This window comes from Colossoma macropomum, unplaced genomic scaffold (genome assembly GCF_904425465.1).
Source record: "Colossoma macropomum unplaced genomic scaffold, Colossoma_macropomum, whole genome shotgun sequence".
In the NCBI taxonomy this organism is placed as follows: Eukaryota; Metazoa; Chordata; class Actinopteri; order Characiformes; family Serrasalmidae; genus Colossoma; species Colossoma macropomum.
In genome coordinates this window covers 134,059-158,512 of record NW_023495312.1, presented here as the reverse complement: position 1 = coordinate 158,512, position 24,454 = coordinate 134,059, and the positions used below count along the sequence as shown (strand labels likewise).

Sequence of the window (24,454 nt, the reverse complement as noted above, 5' to 3'; positions counted from 1 at the left end):
TATACACTGGTCTGTGCATATAGGTATGGATGTAGATGGGTATGGGTATTTACTGTCAGCAGATACTTGAGGATCAAGTATCAGTACTGGAGGGGAAAAACTGGTATCGGTGCATCCCCGCTTACAACTTACAAGATCCGATTTGATTGGCTGGATGTTTTTGCCTTTCCCCAATACCAAACAGCAGAGGTTCATCTCCCCTTATGTTAGAAAAACATTGATAATGTGTCCCTTCAGTTACCTAGCTTACCTTGGTCACAACCTTTTCCATGACCTTTGACCTTTGACTTAATGGAGATGGATTTTTCCCACACAGTGCGCTGATGTAACTTTGCATTTTCACCTTCATCTGTCCGTTCTTTGGTTTCTTGCATTCCATTTTTCATATTCAGTCTATTCTGCCGTCTCATGCCGAGTAAGCTTAAAAACAGATGCCTGTGAACGTGTATGTGTGTGTGGCAACAGTTCATTCCCCATCCCAGCTTTTCATCTTGTCAGTGTAAAAGCGTTGGGATTCGCAGGGCGGGGGATTATTTTGGAGTCGTTCTGGATTAGAGCTGAAACCCGTGTTCTGCTGCCTGGCTGTCTGTGCTCTGCTGTGCTCAGCAGGTGAGGTGGCCAGCAGGAGAGTCCTCACAAACTCTCCCTTCAGGACTGATTAAAGCAATAGTTGAAAAATCAAACTTCCACAATTTTCCCCTTTTACCCCAGATGTAACAAATACTGTAACAAATATTTAATATATATCATAACAGTGTAGTAAATATTGGAATCATTGTATAAAGTACATGCCAGAATCATCTCACAGATGCCTCAAACTGAGTTTGTTGTTAAGTAATGTCAAACAAAATGATGCTACATAGCTAAAAACCAGTAGTAGGAGCCATCAAGCCTGCATTTTGTCTGTTTTTATAGATAAAAATGTGTCATACTGTGTCAGAAACCACATAATGAAGACTTTTTGATCAGCCAAGACATGTTTGTTTCTTTCATTTTGGACTGGAGCTACAGGGCTAATGTAGCTAACAAGTAATGGAAGCTTGTAGCTGTGAGTTTAGCTTTGTGTAAACTGCATATTTAATCGTCTCACAGTTGCCTCAAACTGTGTCGAGTTGTTGAGCAATCTAATAAACTTGTTTCTGTGGTTTTTGTTATCTGTAAAAATGGACGAAAGTATGCTGCATAGCTAAAAAGCAGTAGCAATAGCCATCAAGTCTGAATGTTTATAGATAGGTATGTCATATAGTGTCAGAAACCACACTGGCAAGTATATTTGAGATTACTTAACAACTCAACATGGTGTGATTCAAGTGTGTGATGGTTCACACAGGCAGTCAGCATATTGCTAATCAGCTCCATAATGTATTAGCTGCTATTATCCTAGTATCACCAGCAAAAATCTAAAGTAGCAAACATCGGACACTGAACGTTTTGGCTGATTGACTATGGGGAAATTTGTGTAAATTGGATTTTTCACTTTAACCCTAAGCCCCAGTGAAAAGCCAAATCATAACCTGGTCACAGCCATTTATCAAGTGTCTTAGCATAACAGTGCTTATTGAAGATCAGTTTTGTCACATCCTGTTGAACGAAACATTTTAGGCAGAAAAACCTGACGGCTTTGTGCAGGACAGAATCTAAATTATGTGGTCAGTTGATTGGCCATTTAGAGTCCACTGCCTGGTTTGGTTGTGAGATGAAGTTTATGTTTTGTAAACGAAGTCTGCACACATATTAGCTCAGGTCATAGGTTGTTATTGTTTTATTGTCTGATGTTGTGGTGGATGATACATCGTCAGTTTGGGCTGACGTCACTGTCCTGATGGCTGGGCTGGACTTACTCATACACTTAGCTTGCTCAGTTAGTGTCCTTATCTGCACCATGGTTTTTATTGGGTCATTCGCTCAAAATATCACCCAAAAGGCCAAAGAAGCATGAGACAGATAAAGCAGTTTATTGCTCTTAAAACAATATTTAATAACATTTTACAACACTCTTTCGTAGTTAATAAGTAACTAAGCAGGAGCTAAGCAGAGACGAATAAGTAGTGCTGCATTAACACTTAAGTAACTACTATTTACTTCCAAGGACTTCTAGTTAATTACTCAGAAGCTAATTGTGAACTAATGATTAGGGTAGTTCACCGTTAACAAAACAATAACTACAGAATATCATAGAGAATTAATTAGTAACTATGGTATCTTAGAATAACTACTTATTAATTAGTGACTTCAACATTAGTGAATTCAACATTTACTACTCAGTGCAGTTTTACAAGTTTCCTGGTAAACTGCTAACTGGTGTAGTTTATTCTAACACTTCTAACAGTAGCGAAATACGCTATACAATGTCCCTAAAATAAAAGGATTATATCCTCCAATTATTATTCACAGAGACACATATCCTCAGAGAAGGCTGAGGGCATCACACCACACTGTACTGAATCGTGTCCCTCATGTGTTTGTTTTGATCAGAACCCTTAAAAGGCTAATGTACATCTTCGTATTTGGCAAGTGTGAACCAATTTGCACATCAGCCTACAAATGGGACAACTGCTAAAACACTACAGTATTCAGTAGACCAGTCTGCTCACCTCTCATCTTTAGAAAAGAAAACACTATTCTTTTCTGCAGGAGCATGTGTGCCAGTGTTTCTTCTGAACAGTAGTTCTCCTTTAAAGTCCTCTTGAGAGCAGGGTCAAATGCAGATATGACTCATGGAAATATATGGCTGTGTATGTGTCCTACCTTCAAATTCACTTGGTTCTAAATGTTACCAAGAGATTATGCAATTACTGTCTGTTAGATAATGAATGAGGTGTTGCTGTTCTTCATTGGAAGTTAAATATCTTCAGGAACAACATTATAAAGTGAAACACATTGTAACTCATTACTAATGAATAAGGTGTTACTGTTTTATTCATTAGGAGTTAATAATGATCAGGAACAGTATTATAAAGTGAATTTGAAGGCAGGACACATACACAGCCATATGTTTCTGTGAGCCCTCTTTTCAACTGACCCTGGCTCAAGAGGACTTTAAAGGAGAACTACTGTTCAGAAGAAACACTGGCACACATGCTCCTGCAGAAAGAGTGGTGTTTTCTTCTCTAAAGATGAGAGGTGAGCAGACTGGTCTACTGAATACTGTAGCATTTTAGCAGTTGTCCCATTTATAGGCTGACATGCAAATTGGTTCACATTGTCAAATATGAAGATGTGCATTAGCCTTTTCAGGTTTCTGATCAAAACAAGCACATGAGGGACACCAGTCAGTACAGTGTGGTGTGATGCCCCCAGCCTTCTCTGCAAATGCCTGTTTCTATGAATGATAATGGAGGATATTATATATTATATTTTAAAGACTGCACACTGTGTAGTGTATTTCAATACTTTTTACAAGTGTTGGAAGTGTTCTAGCTTATCAAACCTCAGAAATAAAAAAATATCATAATGCTCATTGTATAATGAGAAAATGTGTTCAAGTATTGTGATTTTTTTTTTATATTTTTGCCACATTGCCCTCGTGATAGTGTGAAATATTTGGTAAATATAATTTTATTGAATTTTATCATTATCACCCAGCACTAACAGACTAAACAATAATAATAATGTTTCGGATATTTTAGTTTTGTTTCTTGTTTGCTTGTTTACTTGATTTGTTAATCAACCTGCTAATTGACGCTGTTGGAATGAAATCTCCTATCTCCAAAAAGGAACTTTACAGGAGAAGCAAAAAACGTTGGGCCTCATTCACCAAATGAGCAGTTTTTACAAAGATTCTGACATTCACCAGTGTTTTGTTATTTGGGACTTTTTCTTAGGTAAGAACAGAATCTACACACACTCAAGAGCACAAAGGTGCAAACGATTCTGCAGTTTAAGAACACATCATGAATGTGACATAGACTTTTTTTTCCTAGGACCTTTCTCGAATTTAGGAAAAAACTTACGGTGGTGTTGGTGATTGAGGCACATTCTTAACTTTCATTGTAAGTGAATGCAACAATTTTCATTTTGGACCATTTCTATTGGTCTGTTTATTATGAATTTCTGAAATAATGTAAGTGACATTTTCAAATTATGTATAAAAATAAAAAAAAAGAAAAATGGCGATACAAGATTTTGTTCCAACAGCAATGATATGGTCACTGACTTTGGATTTGTGCTATTGCATGCGTTGGGCAACTAATGATACTTGCTACTTGTGCTGTTCTTGGTTATGCAATAACACATTTTAACCCAGATTTTGATTTTAGTTTCCAATCAACTTATACATTTATCCACTTCTAGACAAAAACAAAAAACATATAACAGAAAATCTAATAATATCTAATATTTTCCATTCTTTTCTGGAGACTTGCTTGCAGTTTATCACAAAACCTGAAGGAATTTTTTTCCACACCTCCAAAGTTCAGTCTTAGAAGTTGTTTACATTTTCTGTCTCTCACAATGCAAATAATGCCAAACAAATTCAGTGATATTGAGGTCTGGACAGTTCATTGTTCTGAGAACACCACCATCTTCTTTGTTTAATTTACACGTTTTCTTCTTTTATGTCTGTTTCTTTTTTCTCAGCTTTTTGACAGCTACATCCTGTCAGACCGGCAGTGTTAAGTTGTCTTCTCACAGTAGAGGGATGGACAGAAATGTATAGATTTGTGGAGCTTGATTTTCTCTTCCCTCTCAAAGATGAAAGCTTTAAGTTCTGTTTATCTGATGGTGACAGTTTTGGTGGTCTACCAGGTCTTGCATCATTGTTAGGAGTCCCATTTTCTCTATATCTCAATCATTTTTTGCGCTTCAGTGTTAAAATCTCCTGTTTTTCACCCTTTTTTCCTTTGACTTTTCTTTCCTTATGCAAGCATATTATCTTGTTTCTGTGATCCTCAGAAATACCTCCTGACAAATTAGTTACTTCTATGTAATGGCCATTTTGAGTGGAACTCAAATAAATGTAGGGTGGTCTCTGACTTTGCGCAGATGAATTTCAGTTGAATTGTCATGGTTGAGGTGGCTGCCATGCTCTGTCATCCCACTGAAAACACCAGAACAAAAGAACAAGCTCTTCTGGTGTAACAGGTGCGATTAATTTGAAGCTGAGTAATGGTGATGTCACATCAGGTCAGCATTGCTGACAGTGTGTAAACAGTAGAGATGAACAGGTGGATGCGAAGCTGTGCAGGATGTGACTGACTTCACCACCGCAGGTGACGTTCTCATGAACCTTTGCACTGGCACGGTTTCCATGACGAAAAACTAGCCTCGCAGAGGGCCGCAGAACACGAAACCTCTCGACGCACAGAACCAACAAAGACATCCCCTGTCAGACACAAGCGTCTTACGTTTCCCTCCGTCATCTTCTGATCCGACATTTCAACTCCGACCTCGCTGCTCCAACACAACCAAATTAGCCTCTCTTGTGGTATTAGCCAGATTCCATTTCAAAGCACAGTTTTTATCTTCTCATCTCACCGAGCAGAGGAAAAAAATCACACCATTGCTTTCTCTCCTGCTCTGTCTCACTTTGTCATCAAGTGCCCAAGATCAAAATGAGCTAAAGTGAATGGCACTCTTTGGTATGACGGTGGATTGTGGCTTGTTTCTGACTCAGGGGGTTCCCAGAGATGGCCGTGTATTACAGAGCGATTGAGTGTCTGTCCCTTTAGGCTGTGGCTGGCTGGGCAGCCCCCCTGGGCCCCTGGGGGATTCATTAAGCTCTTTAGCTCCAGTCCTGACTCTCAGTCTGTTATACACAACATTACAAGATCCTATACCTCCTCCCAACACACAGATGCAGAAATAGAAGGCATTGTATATGCTAATTTTATTATAACATTCCTGGTGTTTTACAGCTTTCTCAGTCATTTTAGAATCATCTATAGCTCTGTCCATCATTCTGGAAAATTCCTTATTCATATTTAGAGCTTCCTACAACTTAGTTGAAATCTGTGAAGTTGCACAGCTAGCATATTAGAAGTTATCAGCAACAAAATAGGTTTATATCATTAAAAACACTGATTTTACACACTCATACACATACATACACACACAAGAATACACACATATCTTTATGATCCTTCTGCAGCTCAGACTGCAGGTCAATATATATTGTCCTTTAACTGGACAGTAATGACATAAAATCACAATATACATCAATAATAATAATATTAATTAGGGTTAAGACTAGAAATACACAGTGTGCTAAATTTTGTTATCATGATAAACCATATGCTTTTCTGAACACATTGTGAATATTGTCAGTACTTAAAGAACACAAACCAACTGCATGTTTTATCATACAGTGCATAAGTCGTACTGTTTAATTGGATTTAGTGCAGCACAGTATGTGAAACACTGAATAAAAATCATTCTATTCATAGGTCGATGGCCATTTGTTAATGTGGCACTACTCGTGCCTTGTATCTGTCTCAAAATATCCATGACAATATCTCAAAGTGCTGTGATATTTGTGGGACAAATTTATCAATAAATATCAATCTATTTCATTATTTGAAGCCACTGGCATACCTAGACATATATTCTGTATTGGCAGGACAGTTTCCATTTCTGCCAGAGAGAATGACAAAACCTTAAGACATTTTAATACAGTGAGAGTTTTACAATCAGAACAAAATCAACGCATGTCAAGTTTTGAAAAAATGAACACATTAACACTAATGCCATGTTCGACATCAGAGCTCTTGTAGTATTTGAATGCTCGGCATTCCACACACACAATAGAGCTTCAGCTTCTGTGTAAGCCAGTGGATTTTCCCATGCAGTTTGTTGAATGTTCTTAGCAGAATGGGCTGTTACACAATTTCTGCATGTATATGTCTTTAAGGGGCACTCGTTAAAAGAAAAATTACAATTTGCTTGTCAGGACTTCTAAATGGATCTATTTGTTCCATAAAAATCCATTAAATTGTCTCCATGACAAACATTAAACACTCTCTGCTGTGTGTTAAAATGAAGTAAAAAAGTGAGAATGGAGTTTTGGATTGTGGATCAGAGCACAGAATGCTAATCCACATAAAATGTAGGAAATTAAATGATAAATTCTACTTAATGACTTCATGGCTGATAATTGCTACGCAGCCCAGATCTAATAATAATAATAATAATAATAATAATAATCATCATAATAATAATAATGAAATAATCATAATAATAATAATAATAAGAACAATGCCTTGTTGGGGGGTTCACCATTTTTGGGCTTATCACAGTGTCCCTTTCACGAGAACACGTCTTTCCATTGGGAACTCTCAAATGTATGGGCATGACTATAAAAGCCTCTGGACGCTTATGTGGGAACAGTGACAGCTAACCACATTTTACTAATAGATTTTCTTTTCCTATGTTCATTTATAGTTTGTCCTCTAAAACCCCATGTCTGTTTTTTTCCTCGTTCATCTCTATCTTCACCCCGCCCCCCACTCTTCATTATTTGTGGTCTCGCAACGCTAAAGCAGTGCCGGCAGCCGTGCCATCTGCTGAGAATTCATAAACACTGTGTGAAGGCAGAAGAGCAGAACAGCGCAGTGCTGATTGTTACATCCACAGCTTAATAACTCAATCCCGCCATGGGCACACACGCTGTCAGGACAAGTCCCGTCCTCCAGGGGATTACTTAAAGAAGGCCTGGCGGGGTTTGAACCCATGACCCAGTGGGTAATGTTCACTACCCTGTACACAGCAGGGCTGAAACTAATGATTATGTCTCTAATTGATTAATTTATCAACTGTTCTTTAATCAGCCAACTAACCCAATCACTATACCTTCTAATTTCTTGTAAGCACGTTTGAAGAACAATGTTAGGCTCCAGATGTCTCCTTGACGTGCCCAGCCATCGCACTGGATTTGTTTACGTCCATCACCAGCATACCTGATTTGATTTAATGAAGCATTGATTAGCCAAAGTATTGGATGGTAACTACAATTAATATTGGGCTTCCTCACGGAGCAAGAAAAAAATGGTAAAATTGTTAGAAATGGTTAAATGAACACATTGAATGAACAATAAGTTACATACTGGCTTCAAATATTGTGATATTTGAAAAACAAAAAGTAAAAGTATAAAATTCCCCAATAAACTAGTAACAATAAAGTGCGTTTAGAGGGGCAGTAGTTCAGTGTTCTGGTTAGGGCTGCATGATGTGAACAGATACCAACAAAATTAAAGTGCAGTATATCTTCCCATATATTGGAAATGTATCAGTGAGATTTTGATGTGATGTGACATGACCAGAATTATGTGTGTTTTTTGGGTCACGTGAACGCTTGGATACATCAGAACATCCAAAGAACATCTGTGATTGGTCAGGATGTTCATATCACACACAAAACATTGTTATTGGTTAGAAATTGAACACTGTCTTCTGTAATAGCAGTGCTGCCAAGGCCCCTAATGTAAAGATCAATAAACGATATATTGTTTGAACTCCATGAGCATCATTGATAATTAGAGAACATTTTTTGTTTAGAAGTTGATGATTATTCAACTTTGTTGACTAAACTGTTCAGTATTAGTATCACTGAGGCACAAACTCTTAAATCTTTCAGTATATTGTCACTGTGGTGCAAAAACCTTGTATCTCCATTTTGCCATTTGTCATTGAAAAGGCATGTTACCTATTCCTTGTATTAAAATTCCTTGATGAATTGACCAGTAGAAATGATTCAAAATTATGTAGAAAAAAATGTTCACCTGAAGTGACCATTTTGAAGATGTGAGGTTTTGTTCTGACAGTGACGATATATTAAGATTTTTGGGAATAACAAGAATAGAAGCAGGCCAGAAAACCTTAGAAAGCATTTTTCTTTAGTTTATCTTCAGAGTACTCTGCAGTTCTGAACCACTGGGAGACAATTCAGGCTATAGTTTTAAAAATATTCGGCCGTTTAACAAGGCCTGGCAAAGAGACACAGCTTGATCCCTGATGCCTGCAGGGGGCTGATGCCCAAACATAATTATTCCACTCTTATTATTACTATTCTGGCCTGTTATTCACCCAGAGAAGAATAGACACAGCATAAAGAGACACACACAACATAAAGAGACACACATACACACAGCATAAAGACAAACAGTGTTTCTGTATTAAGGGGGTATTTCCATGAAACTCAAATGTCCCCAAACGTTGAAACAAAAAAATTAAGTTCTGCATCCTACTGTGAGCATTTGGTCCCCAAAAACTGCCTAATACACAAACATGCACACATTCTCACTCTCTCTTCTTCTCTTTCTCTCTTCACACTTTTCTCCACTCATTTTAAATCGGAAGTGAACTCAACAGGAGGGAGAGAACATTTGGAACATTCTGAACCAAAGGAACTGATTGGTGCAGCGTTTTTGGGGCTTATTTATTTATTTTGCCAGGAACATTAAATCAGAAGCGGATTGTGTCCTTAATTGACTTTTATAAGATGCACTGCACTACTCTACAGTTACTGTACCTGGCACAGTGAGTAGTAATATACGAAAGCAGAGATGTTTTATTAAGGCCAGAGCACCCAGACCAAACAACCACCAACACAAACCAACAAACGTTTGGTGCCATATGTGTGTGTGATTGTTGAGAGAATCTAGAATGTGCTCTCCTATTCACACTATTCTAGGATGTTCTCCCTCTTTTACACTGCACTAGAATGTTCTACCAAATTCACACTATTCTAGGATGTTCTCCCCCTTTTACACTGCACTAGAATGTTCTATCAAGTTCACACTGTTCTATAATGTTCTCTCCATACACACTGTTCTAAAACATTCTTTCCCATTCACGCTATTCTAGGATGCTGTCTCCCTTTCATACTGTTCTAGAATGTTCTCTGCCATTCACAATGATCTAAAATCTTTTCTCTGCTGGAGTGTGCCCTCTCCCATATACACTGTTCTCAAATGACCTCTCTATTTACAGTATTTTACAATGTTCTCTCTCATTTACACCATGTAGAACACCCTGAATGATTTTAGAATGTCCTCCTAATTCACGTTGTTCTAAAATATTGTCTCCCATTCACACTGTTCTAGAACCTAATCTTCTCAGTTCTTGCATTCAAGTGCTGCCTAGAGCCCAAACTTGTCACCAGCAGTACACCTCCCATTTACAGTGCTCTGGAATGCTCTCCCCATTCACACTGTTCTAGAATATTCTCTCCTCATCCACTTGGTTTCATTTAGCCTCTCAGTTCTTTTTCTGGACTTTCAAAATTTGACAGCAAATATGAGAATGTTGGTGATTGTCATAGAATGTTTAGTTGCTAGGACAACTAAAGGACATACACTGCCCATCCAACCTTTTATAGGATTCTAGGAGGTCATTTAATTCCTTAAACAGCAGGATTATCATCCTGTTATTGTTATTCAGTATCTACTATAAAACTAGCGTGCGAGTTATGCAGAATTAGGAAGTGAAGTATGCATATTTTATGGAAAAGATTTTTTTGATTGAATGATCTGCACCAAATAAGGTAGGTATGAAATAGAGTTGCAACCTCAGCTATGTAAAATTCTTGTTCATTAGATAGGTGGCTTGATGTTTTACTAAATTCAATGGATAGATAGCTGTGCTCACAATGCAGTCTAAAATAGATAGATGTCAGTTCAGCTGCAGAGCCTAGTCTTCTCAGTTATCATGTGGAAGTGCTGCCTAGGGCCTAAACATGTCACCAACAGTACACCTTACTCTAACAGCTGTCCCTACAGTGAGGGTGATCTGAACTATTTAAACCTATTCCTTGTACACAAATTGTTTGATTGGATAAAAAGAAGTTTTAATTTAAACTTCTTCAGAAATACTAACATACAAAATGCTTGGAGTCTTGGATAGTTTGTGTCCAAGAATGGAAATTATTTTTTTCCCAGACAGGCAACCAAAACCTGGACAATCCATGGACGAGTGGCAACCCTAGTATGAAAGCATTCTAAGTGAATGTCTGGTATTTATATTGCACCATATTTAGAAATTGCTTACACTGTCATTTTTAAATACCATTTTAAATTCATTTTTAATGCCAAATTTACCTGTTCTAGAAAATCAAAAATCTCCAGGCAGAGATGAATTCTGTTCGAAACTTGACACTGACCTTTGTGCCTTTACTGCCCTCACTGAGCATGTATTTGTGTGTGTGTAAATCAGAAGCTGGCTGATGTGCAGTTTCAGGCCTGCTGTCTCAGACTGATTTGAGGGATTTGGAAGATAATGCCTCCATCAAATGCACACAGCTCAAGGAGGCAGAGGAGGATTTCTTGCTTTATTAAACAGCAGGGCTCTCTGAATGAGCTCTGAGCACTTGTTTATCAGCTCTTGTTTCACTGTTAAAAAAAATCGTTCAGTGCTTTATCTTCAAAAAGTAAAAAGCCTTATAATTGAGATTTTGGTGAAACTCAAATCATAAGTAACAAATGCAACACTGATTACTGTTCTATTAACTTACTATTAGACAGGTTAAGACAGGATAAGGCAGACAGGTTACTTTTTTAAAGGAATCGGTACGTCATGTAGACATATGAATGCTGATTCTTTTTTTTGTTTCTTTTTATAAACATTAATAAGATTAATAAATGCTAATTTGTTTATATGGATTCTACGAGATGTTGGAAATATTGAGATATACAGAACTTTGAGATTCTGGTCCTTATTGACGTTATTGCATCATGCAAGTCCTGCAGATTTTTCTCCTTTCTACCACATCCAAAGATGTTCTTTTGGATTCAGATTGGAAAGGCCACTGAAGAACACTATACTCATCATCATATTCATGAAACCAGTTTGAGATGACTTTTGCTTCATGACATGGTGCATTATCATGCTGGAACTAGGCGAAGATGGTAAATTGTGGCCGTAAATAGAAAGATTGACTGGTATTAATAGGTCCAAAGTGTGCTAAGAAAACATTCCCCAGCTTTTCTGCTCACCATAATTGTACAGACTGGTTATCTGTGTTACCATAGCGTAGCACTGCACTGCTACCACATGATTGGCTGACACTTGGCAAGTATATATTATATATTAAATAACAGAAGTTGCAATAATAATCTAGAGTTTATATGTCTATGCAATGTGTAAACATGAAAGAAAATGAGATTCTGAGGGGGATTCAGAATTCGGCACAGCACCTGTTGTCTAAAATGGTTGCCTGCTCCATTCAGCTACACAAGTCTTGAAGTTATAAGTTAAACAACAAATCTTTTCTACAGTGTTATTGTCATGTTTTGAGTGAAGTTCTGCTACATTCTGATTTGTAAATGCCCACTGCTTTAACACTGATCTTCAGTTTGTCCCACTTTCTCACCAGTTCACTCCAATCAGCAGCCTGTACAAGAGTGTCTGAGTTTATGCTTTAGTAATACAGCTGGTTAAACTAGTGGACCAACATATTTCTGTCACTTTCACACACACACACACACACACACACACACACACACACACACACACACACACACACACACACAGACACTTATTTATGTAGCTGAGCCCTCACCTAATATTTACTTTGTAAGTCCAAACAGATTAATTACCTGCACTACATACGTCTGAGGAAGACATTGGCTTGCAAACAGTACAGTATGACTGATGGAAACTAGTACAAAGGAGGTACATGATAAACTGGAGGAGTTTAACCCTTTAGAAGGTGCAATTATCAACAGTGATAAAAGCATTTTGTGATTTTGTATTAATTATTTCTCACTTTTAATTTATTGAAACAATCACAGAAGTTGTAGACAGTGCTGATTCTAATCGCAGTCCATACTACATTTGTGTTTTCTGCTGCTTTATTAATCCCATTTTAATAATTCAGGATTAGGCTGCAGTAAATTTTCTGATGTGTCCTGATGATAAGAGACACTTATATATTGTATAGTGTTTTGTTCATTGTTAGTGAGTGAACTACATGGCTAGAATTCACATGCTGCTTTGTTTGCACTCACTGCTCTCTCTCTCATTACCCTTCCCCTGACACACTTCTCCCTCCTTTCCATGTAAAGAAGGAGCTGGAGAACCTCAGGCTAGAGGTGATCTCCTGACCCCTGACAGAAAAAGAGAAAGAGGGAGCAACAGGGCAAGTGTGCAATGAGAGACACTGTAAAAAAGATTTGTTGTTTTAACTCAAAAAGTTAGCAACCTGCCTGCCTTAAACTGAATATAAATTGTAGAAAGTGCTACTATTAATAGTAGGTTTATTGTTGTAAGTTAATCTGCATCTTACATTTGGTTAACTTCATATTTGAAGTCGAATCCAAACATTTAAAGCAGCCAGGTAACTTTTTAAAATAAGTTAAAAATGCCAGTGTATCAGTGAAGACAGAACAAGAAAGAATCTACATAAAGTAATTGAGATATGGAGGGAATGTAGTAAAATAGTGGTGAGACAAAGAAAAAAAGAGAGATTATATCACTGGCTGTAGCCTGGACAACATTGTGCCGGCATCCAACTGTACTCTGACAAAATTCTGTCCAAACACAACTGTAGGCCAAAAAACTTCTGTTTAAACTCGACTGTAGTCTGATAAAATTCTGTCTAAACTCGACTGTAGTCTGACAAAATTCTGTTAAACCTCGACTGTTGCCTGAAAAATTCTGTCTAAACTCAAGTGCAGCCAGACAATAGTCTGTCAAAAAACTGTAGCCCAGCAAAACTCAATTATAGCCCAACAAAACTCTTCACCATAGCCCAAATAAATGTCTAAACACAGCTGTAGCCCGACAGAATTCTGTCTAAACATGACTGTAGCCCAACAAAATTCTGTTTGAACACAACTATAGCCTGAAAATATTCTGTCTAAACATTAGACTGTAGCCTAACAAAACACTGTCTAAACTAAACTGTAGGGTAACAAGGTTCTGTTTAAACTAGACTGTAGCCTGACAAAATTTTGCCCCACTCTCTCAAAAATAAATGTTCCTAAATTGAGTTATGGTGTAACTGCAATCTTGGGGGAGGACCATGCCTGAAACTGTTTCAAGTATAACGTCCTATAAATTTCCATCTCTGTCAGTTAATTCCCATGACAGTTTTCGCAGTGTCTGCCACCACCCCATTTCCTGCCTGTTCCTCAGTTCTATATCAGGTTTATGACTGTTCAAAAAAGTCCCGCCTTCTAGCTTCAAGCTGAAGATGGCTAGGACTCCAGCCCAAGTTCTTAGAGAGTTCTCTCCCTCCCTCAACCACAGTCTCCCCTCAGATTATCACTGTGTGTTGAAGACATGGTCTGAATTTACTAAATGGTTCTTGGATCTTCCGATGCAGAACCTTTACATGATGTAGATGTTCTTAAAACATAAAAAAAAAGTTCTTCACTCTTACAAATCTCAGGTATAACATCCTTAAAGAACCATATAAGAATAAGTAGATCATCCATACATCCATCAACCAGCAAAAAATTGTGAAATGAACTACCTAATTGTCAGCTATCCAACACCTCAGTTTAAATTACACTTCAATGAGTGCAGGGATAAATACAGGCTCAAATTTGTTGAAAGTTGGAAGACAGGCTAGGAGAAACCTGAATGTGATATTTCAACCCAACCCAAGCCCAACAGATATTTGAGAAACAATGTCCAACCCATGACTTGTCCAAACTGACATTGGGTTTGGCCAAATAAATCAGGGTATACGAGAGAGAGAGAGTGACAAAGTTCAGAAAGTCAACACTTACAAGCCTGCTACACCAACCCCAAACATCTATGCGTGTGTGCCTGTGTGTGTCCATGCATGCGCAACCTAAATGACTAGCACTAAGTCACACAGTAGCCCACCTGTCTTCTCTCTGGACAGAGAGAGGCTATCCATCCGCTGAGCCACAATGCAGCCTTCTCAGCGCTGTAGAATCACAGCCTGCCTCTTTGTGCTCCAAAAAGCCACATTTTAATTCAAACAAAAGCTCAGATCAAATTCTAATCTCGATGCTTTCGCCATGTCCATTCAGGCTTTGTTTGAGCTGAATGCAATAGATAGCTTATATGTAATGCATAATGAATGAGCTTTACCTGCAGCATTGTGTGATACAGTACAATTTGGTGTTGTTACTTTATGTAAACACATGCATTTGCCATCTTATGTGGGTCAACTAGAACTGTCTATGGCGTACATTATACAGGATTACATTTGAGGGATTATGTACTCACCGTCCGGCCAAACTCTTGTTCCTTTTTTCACTATGCCTTTAACTTTATTGAACTTCAGTAAAACTCTTGTATGTTTTGATCGCCAGTACTGATATTGTTTTCTGTTCAGATTTTAACAGTGTAAATAATCTATGGAGACAGGCTGTTTACTACTTTTTTTTACAAACGTAGTAGTTATTGGAATTATTCAAATTTGAAACAATATGTTTTTTATTAGGTTTTGTACCATGGCATATCATTGAAACTTGTACCCTCCATATTGGATATAAGCCTTAAAGGAGAATTGTAAATATTTTCTGCACAACTAAATTGTTAACAAAGTCATTAGAGGGGATTAATGTGCAAAACTTACAGACCTTGAATTGGTGGTGATAGGAACCAGATGTTTGAAGAGTTTGTCTCTAAAAGCTCCCTCACAGAAAGTTATTACGAGAAAGGGAATACATTGCCTGATGCCTGAAACATTAATTTACTATAGTTTTTCGGTAAGATTTTGACTTACAACATATTTTTTGAATCCATACATGCTGGAGAGATAGATGCAGGGTGTTTTACCATTATCAACAGTACATATAAAATTCAGAAGGTTCAGTGCACTATAAACCCACATAGGTTAGCAGAAAATAATTGATTAGTTTCCTTAATATTTTTTAAGTTCATTAAACCCAAAGTCACATGCATATAATGTACATGCTTAATTGCTTAGTACTTAGTACAAATATTTTTGTACTTAGTACAAATATTTTCAGTTGATGGGACTCAAAATGTCAAAAGGGACTCGAAATGAAGTCAGTGTAATTTGACCTTTTACGTAATTACCAATCTAAATGACATGAGTGACTAAGATTTTGTGGCAACTGCTTGTCTTAATTGACCTGTGTATCACTCAGAGGATACATGTTATGAAAGGACCTCAGACTGCTTACTCGAAATCAAAAACAGGCATGTCTGATCTTATCCGCAGAGGGCTGTGAGGGTGTGGGTGCAGGTTTTCATTCGAGCAGAGCAGCAGCTCACCTGTTCCATTTGTGCTTTGCTGCAAACACTCACTGATGATAAAACAACATGAATATCAGTGTCTAATAATGGTTAATGTACTCCATTTACAAGTAACACAGTGTTGCCCTCAAAATGATCATAGTCTCCCATTTCTGGGAATTAAATTGGTTTTGTGTACTTGTAAAATGCATCTCAACCTTTGCATCTGGACCTTTAAAATGAAGGTTACATGTATTAACTGCAAATTAACTTTATTTGATAGATAGATGATTACAAATAATAAACAGAAAATCATAAAACTGCTATGATGTTGAGGAGGTCCACCTTCAGCTACCTTTCTGTCTACAAATGTCAGTAAATCAAACATGGTCAGTTCCTTTTTCTTAAAAAGGACTGTACTAAATCAACATTTACCGGTTTCATAAAAAGAAGTACTTATTAAACACATTCAGTATGTTTATTTCAGTAAAACTGCTGAATATCTTTAAAGTTTTCTCCACTCAATTCAGTGAAGGAATTTCAGCACTGGGGTTTACTGTGAGGTTGTTTTGGATATTAAAACCTCTGTCTACTCGTTTTCATGAACTATTATCCATAGCATTTGTGATGTTTTTACTATGAACTCACAAGAAAGAACATGATTTGTCTTTTCCATTAAGAGATTTTTGAAAGAGAGATTTTTTGCCATTTTCTTCTGTTCGATTTGAGGTGGGTGGGACTACATTTTGCGCAGGTGACAACAAACCTTCCAAACTACCAATCAGAGTTAGCAATAAGTGCTCCCCAGCTATTCACATTCCTCTCCCTCAAAAGTGACTACTCTCCCGCTGCTCCGAGTCCCAGTCAAAACTCTCAGCAAGTAGGTTATTTATGCTAAATGTCTTAACAGTGTCAGTCTATAGTTTGCATGAAACTGATCAATGGACACTCAAGAAATCACTGAGGCCTTACCCATCACATTGGAAACCTTTCATTTTTTATTCAGTAGCCTCAGACACAACAAAAACAAAGGTGTAAAAGGTTCGCAGCCGCTGAAGTTGCTGCAGCTGTTTTGGAAAGTAGCAATGAGGAAAACATTCATCTACTATTTTATTCATACATTCCACTACTTTTATGAACCTAAGATGCTTTTTAACTCATTTCAAGCACCAAAACAATTCGTCCACATGAGTAAAGCTATGTTTTCGCAAGAGATATGAAGAATTTCTCAAACTGGACTTGAGTTTATCAGCTTTAGGGCCAAATGATCTCTTTACACAGTCCAGGTCAAAAGGGCCTCATTATAGAGAGAGCTGAGATTGTTCTGAATCTTTTGAACATGTGAGTATCATGTCATATACAATTGCCTTTAAAGGCGCATCTAGGAATATATGCTTTGACCCCAAAGGGTTAAATAAAATGCCTATATAGTGACTCCTGGTTGCTAGTCACATCAACTACAACACTACACAGAAATTTGAAGATATCAGTAGCATTCTTGATAATATTAATAAAAAAAATACAAACTAATTATGCCGAGGTCTTGCTCCTTGTGTCCATCTTCCTCTATATGGAGCTCTTTTGTTCTCTCTCTGTCTGTCTCTCTCTCTCTCTCTCTCTCTCTCTCTCTCTCTCTCTCTCACTCAGGACTAAATCATGGTGTCTCTATGTGGTTATCAGGTTTCCCCCTTTCTGCTGTCATATCTTTGTGGATCGTTGGAAACCCAATCAGGCCTGTTTAATTAAAGGGGGGGTATGTGGGGGTGTTTTTTGTGTGTGCAGTGTTGAGGCACTCGCCGTCGAACCGGCTCTTAAATCCCTTTCTTATGAGCTTTAGCCTGATACCTGATCCAGCTGCGTCCCTGCAGGCCCGGTGCAGGGCCCAGTGCTCGGTGGGCCGGGGGGAAGCTCATGTTACGGCTGGTAAAAAGCAGCCCAGCCGCAGCTTTGTGGTGCTGTCTGCCCTGAGCATTGAGCCACTGCTCGGGTTTGGCCATCTGGTTAAGAGGGCAGTGGAGAGGTCCTGCTGCGGTCTTCATTCTGACAGAGTGAAAGATTAAGCTGAAGTTGTGGACAGCTGCTCATGTGTTTGTCCCTTTTATTGATTACAGTTTGGGGTTTCGACAGAAGAGTCTTGGGCTTAGAAAGCGTGACAAATTCAGAGTTTTAGTTCTTTCAAGGCCACTAGCTTTAGTGAGTTGCATTTTTCCAATCAATAAATGTCAGGTAATACTGGCTTTTACATCTCAGTGGCGGAGAAAATTTGTTGGCCAAAAGAAATGTTAATGCTGTCATAAGAAAAACTCGGATCAAACTCGGAGTGACTGTATAGGTGAAGGAAAACCATGTTCTTAAGTTTAATGTGCTGTATATTAAGGTTGGGTGGGGTAATGGTAAAAAAGTATACCACAATATTTAATAATGTTGACGGTGTGTCTATTCCATATTTGAAAGGGTAAATAAACACATTCCACCCATTTATATTTCAGAGGAGCTCACTGTCTGGTGGTGTGGGAGCTTACCAATAAATGGCACTGATAGAAAGAGGGGAAAAATTTAAAGCCTGGAAAAAAACTCAGAAAACTAAGCATGATGGTGGATCAGTGACAGCTAAGAGCTACAAACACCACATAACGTTTTTGAATTATGGCTTTTACATCAGTGTCTTGACTTTGCAATTTCAGCTATCTTCTGAAATTATCCTTAGCTGGAACCAAGCCTGTGCTGTGCTGTGTGGCATGTTTGGCCTGCTTACTATGCTCTCATTAGCTTAGCCAAAATGGTACAATCCCAAACAACACAAAACAGGTTTGATTTTGGCTTTCTGTCACTCCAACACCAGTCACCCTGACTTTTGCTGTCTTAGATATTAATTTTCAATCATTTACAGTTACAAGAGTACCAGACAGAATCAGCATGTTCTGTGGTGTGAGGCACTATTTAGGTCTGTAGCCTTCTCACTAAGCTAATGTTAAGTTAGCCGATCAAGCTACAGATCCAAACCCCACAGAGGAGGTTTAATTTCACCTTTCTGCCCCTTCAACACCAGTTGCTCGACTTTGCTCCCTCAAATTAGAATCATAATCTAAATCATCATCTTGTGTCAGTGATTTAGTTCGCCAGAATTGAACATGTTCTGTGGTGAGCACAGCTGTCATCATGCTAGCTGGGCTAATGCGAACCTACTCCTCTGTCTTAGTTAGCAGCACTTTTTAACACTTAGCAATTGTTAGATAGATGGTTTGACATTTATTAAATGGAGACTTGAACACTGTGTTCACTGTGATTTTTTTTTTAGATTTTATAATAACACAAGATGAGACAACAAAAAAGCTTCATAAATGTTTGCCATGACACAGTCACCCTCCCAGCCCCGGTAATACCATATACCGCGGTAATATTTGGAGTTTAAAGTAGGGTTGTACGATACTGACATAAAATGCAATGTTGTATATCACAATGATGACATGAAAGGCGATAAGTTATTATTAAAATAGCATGTCTCTAACTGGATATGATGCACATACAGACTTTCTTTAAGGATACATAAACAGAAATCTAACTAACCTCTCCTTTAAGCAAATAGCAAAGTACAAAATCATAAAAGCACCTTTCAATACTGTGCACAATCAAAAGAAGGCAAATAATCGCAGCTAATTACATCAAAACTGCGAGCACATTTTTGTGCATTGAAAGACTGAGACAAAGTCACCATTATTTCAGCATCTTTTTCCACAAAGGCTACAAGAGATAAGTATTTTTAAATAGATGCACAAGAATTCATTTATTTATTTATTTATTTATTATTTATTTATCTATTTATTTATCTGTCAAAATTTAGTTATCAAACATTTGTTGTGACATTTGAAATTACTGCCTCACACAATCTTAATGTTTGATGCATTTTAGAGGCCTGTAGTTCAGGACAGAGGAGTGGACAGAGGAGTTTTAGAGATGTGCATGTATGAGTTTTGTAATTGGCCATATAGCCTGATGGTTAAGTCATTTGCCTCAGAGAATCATTCAATAGCCTTCTAATGGTTTGTGCTGGCAATGGAATCACATCTCTTTGGCCATGCATTTTTGAAATTGTTTGATCTGTTCTGTCATCACTGCACTAATGATGTGTTTATTGTTGAAACCCATATTGCAATAACAATAAAAATACAATTTATCACACAGCCCTACTTTGAAGGTATTAAAAAGGGGATCCTGCCCAACCCTACTGTATGTTAACCATCCTTGGTCCCCCATGATTTCCATGCTTTGAATTACCTCTATTTATTCTTGTTTTAATTACTTCTCACTCATGTTAAAAGTGCAGACTAAAGTCTGTTGACACAGAATGTAGGTCTAATGTAAACAATTAGACTAATTAAAAGCCTCTTAATTAAAAGCACCCTAACAGCCAAAATAGATATGCAGAAATATAAAGGTGCAGGGAGATGGATTTAAAAGCCACTGTATTTGCAGTGACACTAAAGAAATGCACAGAGTTCTGTGTAGCTTTTGCAGTATGATAAAACATTTATTGCTGGTTGAGCAGATAGTCTTTTTTATAAACAAAGTACTATATAAAGACCTGAAGCCATTTTATTATACCATTTTGTAAAATTTGATTATGAAGCATCAATCCATCCTCATCTTTTCTAATGTGCTCTCGTCAGCTCAAAACAGACACATATTCTTAAGCAAAGAGAGAGGCAATGATTTCTCTGTGTGCAGCCTTTGGGGTGCTATCATAGCAGTCCTTTCCGACATATGTGTGTAGTCACAGTAACAAGATTCAAGAGACGTTTTAGCCTCTATTTGAATTACATAGACTCTTCAACTTAAAATTGAAGGAGTAATGAAATGAACTGTAAATGAAGAAATAAAGCATAATAAATAAAATAAATAAAAAAGTAAAAAAAAATCTAACATAACTGCAAGGAATGCTGGGAAGCTCTACCTGAGTCACTACAACATTCATAGACAGGCTGTTCAAGACTGCACAAAGTCCTGGCTGCATTCCCTATATGCTTTGCAAGTAACAGCTAATTCCTATAAAATCCAGCTTGTTAACTTTTTAAATAAGAAGGTTGACCTGTTTCTCCCAAAATACATCACTGTTTACAGCAATCTGTTGTATTTAAGGAATAAAATAGATTATTGCAGTGTTTCTGTTGTAAATGTGCAGCATTTTTTACAACGTAAATTTGTGTAACATTGGTTAAAGTGCAGGATCTGTAAGCCAATTCCATTTCAGCATACAGCCCGAAGCGTAGCTTAGCTCACCTCACAGACTGGGTGTACTATAGTTTATCCTCCTTCATTAGCACTATGTAGGTCTGAGTCCTGACTCAGCCCTGCTTGTTTTACCATATTGAGTAGCGAGATAGCTAACCCTTTGGTAATGATAATGCTAATTTAACTCCTGCGTATCAGGGTTTGATCAATGGGAAAAGGGAACTTGTGCTAAAGGGTTATTTAAGATGGCTAAAGTGAATGGAGGCGGGAAATGAGATAGTGTAATCGGGCGCCAGGGGCAGGCTTTGTAATGCAAGTGAGAGTAAAGGAGGTCCCAACTCGCTTGGAATCTTTCCCAGGCCCCATGGACTTGTCAGGTGACGTAGGGAAGCTGTCACACAAACTCTAGCTGCTAGCTTCTTGTTCCTGCTGTCTCTTCTTTTGCTCGTTCTTTCTGTCTTACCATTTCCTTCACTCCATCTCACACACAATCTTCACAAGAAACTGTTCTCTCACTTCTGTGTCATTTTGTTAAAATGTTCTTGTGATCAGTCAATCAAACAGTGCTTGAACCATGAACACGCAAAGGCATACAACCAGTTGTTCAATCAAAGTCATCTCTCTCTCTTTCTCTCTCTCTTAGTAACAGGTGGTGAGAAATGTCTCAGAAGAAGATATTCCTGGTTCTGGTGGCAATTACTACTGTCAGCTTCCTGTTGCATCATGGGGGTCACCTCAGCTGGTAAGAACTTTAAATATTAACAGGAATGTCATGCCGAATTCACTCACCTTTTCCCAACTCTGTATGTAACAGATGCCAATGATATCAGAATCTGATTGGTATCACTGGGAAAAATATTTGCTTCAGACAGATGTTTAGATTTGGCTGATATTTCACACCAATATTTGATAACATGTTTATTGTACTCCAGAAAAACAGAACATTTAGACAGCTCTGGGTTACTATGCTAAAATGTCTGTATTTTATTCAGTTTACTGCGTTTGTAGCAGTAATCCTAACCTGGATAGTCCAAAATTCATATATCTTCACATCCCTAGAACTAAGAACAGTGGTTTGCAATATGCAATGCGAGTGCAAGAGGAAACTCTTAAGGGACAATTTAGGAACAACCAAATCAACAACAGTTGATGGTGAAGGCCACTCAATCTGCATTAATTCAGTAAAATGAGGGGAGGCTGGTAGAACTCTGGCAAGAACGTGAATGCTGTTGTGAGGTGAAGCCCTAAACTTGTCAAAAACAGATCAAGAAAGAAAATAGCTGGCCAATTGAGTGCAGAAACGTCTACAAAAGGAAGCTGCTTAAGCTCAATTTTGGCAAAGTTGCATGATAGAAGTTTATTTTCATAAGACAGTGGAATGGGGTTCAGGCACTCTTTATCAAAGTTCCTTCCAGGTGAAAGATTGTACAGTGTTACTCACTCTTTCTCCCTTTCATTCTCTTTCTACAGGACTATGGAAGCATTCCGACTGGGCTGCTCGTCCATGCGCTTCTCTTTCTCTACAGACGGTGGCAGTCCTCGCCACAAGCACACCAGTGTGGTTTTCCTGAAGACGCACAAGACGGCCAGCACCACAGTGCAGAACATCCTCTTCCGCTTTGCAGAGCGCAACAACCTGACTGTGGCACTGCCCGTCACGGCATGCGACCACCAGTTCTGCTACCCACGCCTATTCAGCAGCCATTTTGTTCACCCGCACACCACACCACCGGACATCATCACCAACCACTTGCGCTTCAGCCGTTCCGAAGTGCGGCGCCTCATGCCCAACGATACTGTCTACATCACCATCCTGCGAGAGCCAGGTGCCATGTTCGAGTCACTGTTCAGCTACTATAATCAGTACTGCCAGAGCTTCAAGCGTGTCCCCAATGGCTCCCTGGAGGCTTTTCTGGACGAGCCCTGGTCCTACTACCGTCCGGAAGAGAAGGACGCCATGTATGCAAGGAACACACTGACCTTTGACTTAGGCGGTGACAAGGATCGGCCTTCGGCAGATGCCAAAATGTATGCAAAGCGGTTCGCAGCAGAAGTGGAGCGGACCTTCTCGCTAGTCATGATTGCAGAATATTTCGATGAATCGCTAGTCTTGCTACGACGTCTGTTGTCATGGGATTTAGAAGATGTGCTTTATGTCAAACTTAACATGCGCACTGCTTCCTCGAAGAGCAGCCTTTCCAATGAACTGAGGGCCAAAATACGCTCATGGAATGCCATTGACGCTGTGCTCTACGACCACTTCAATGCCTCACTGTGGCGACAACTTAACGCAATTGGCCTAGCATGCGTGGCTAGAGAAGTGCAGCTCCTGAGGCGCGCACGGGACCAGCTGGTACGCAGCTGCTTTGGCGGTCGACTGCCTCAGCTGCGTTCAGCTGCTCAGATCACCAACAAGGATCTGCGGCCCTGGCAGCCCAGCTCCAAAGTGGCTATTGTTGGTTACGATCTGCCTGCTAACATTTCTAATAAAAGCTCAGGCCTTCCTCAGGACATGTGCCTGAAGCTCATTATGCCTGAAGTGCAATACACGCGGCTATTGCTGCGTTCAGAATCGCTGCGTTACCGGAATAGGTTTCCGTTACGTTCCTCCCAACAGACTCTAAAACGGTCAGGGCAACGACGGGAAATCTCTGCCCTGAGCTCTACCCAGCGACCTTCAGGTGCACTAGGTAGAACCACCAGAGGAACTCTACGCTTCACCCAGCAGCCCATCAATTAGTCCCATCAATCTGCTCTTTTTCTTCTTGTAAACCAGACTTGCAGGAAGAGATTTGTAAAGGACAGGAAGCTGTGGACAATGCCTGCCATTACAATTACATCTTTGCTTCTCAGGACTACAAGAGACTAGGTGGGCTAATGGGCCTCACACACACAAGTGTGAGGCTTGCAGAACCTCTCTAATTACCCTGGACTTTAGCAGCTGGATCTGTGAAGCTCATAAAGGCCAGCATGTGCGTGATGTAGGCTGTAGAATGTGACACTATATAATTGCAGCACTTAAACAAAAATACTGCCTCTGCAAGCAAGCACACAGGCCATGATTTTTATGCCTCTGGTCTTTTGAGGGAAGAGATATCTATGAGTAGGTTTG

At 38.8% G+C, this 24,454-nt stretch overlaps 1 protein-coding gene across 2 annotated transcripts in view; it reads left to right on the top strand.

Moving 5' to 3' along the window:
• gal3st3 (galactose-3-O-sulfotransferase 3) overlaps nucleotides 1-24,169 on the top strand; it is a 29,373-nt gene extending 5,204 nt beyond the window's left edge. For both annotated transcript variants that reach the window (XM_036562110.1, XM_036562109.1), the window contains exons 2-3: nucleotides 21,986-22,084; nucleotides 22,813-24,169. In XM_036562110.1, the coding sequence (XP_036418003.1) occupies nucleotides 22,002-22,084; nucleotides 22,813-24,082 (1,353 nt within the window). In that variant the 5' untranslated portion in view covers nucleotides 21,986-22,001 and the 3' untranslated portion in view covers nucleotides 24,083-24,169. The remainder of the gene's footprint in view (nucleotides 1-21,985; nucleotides 22,085-22,812) is intronic.
• The last annotated feature ends 285 nt before the right edge of the window (nucleotides 24,170-24,454 follow it).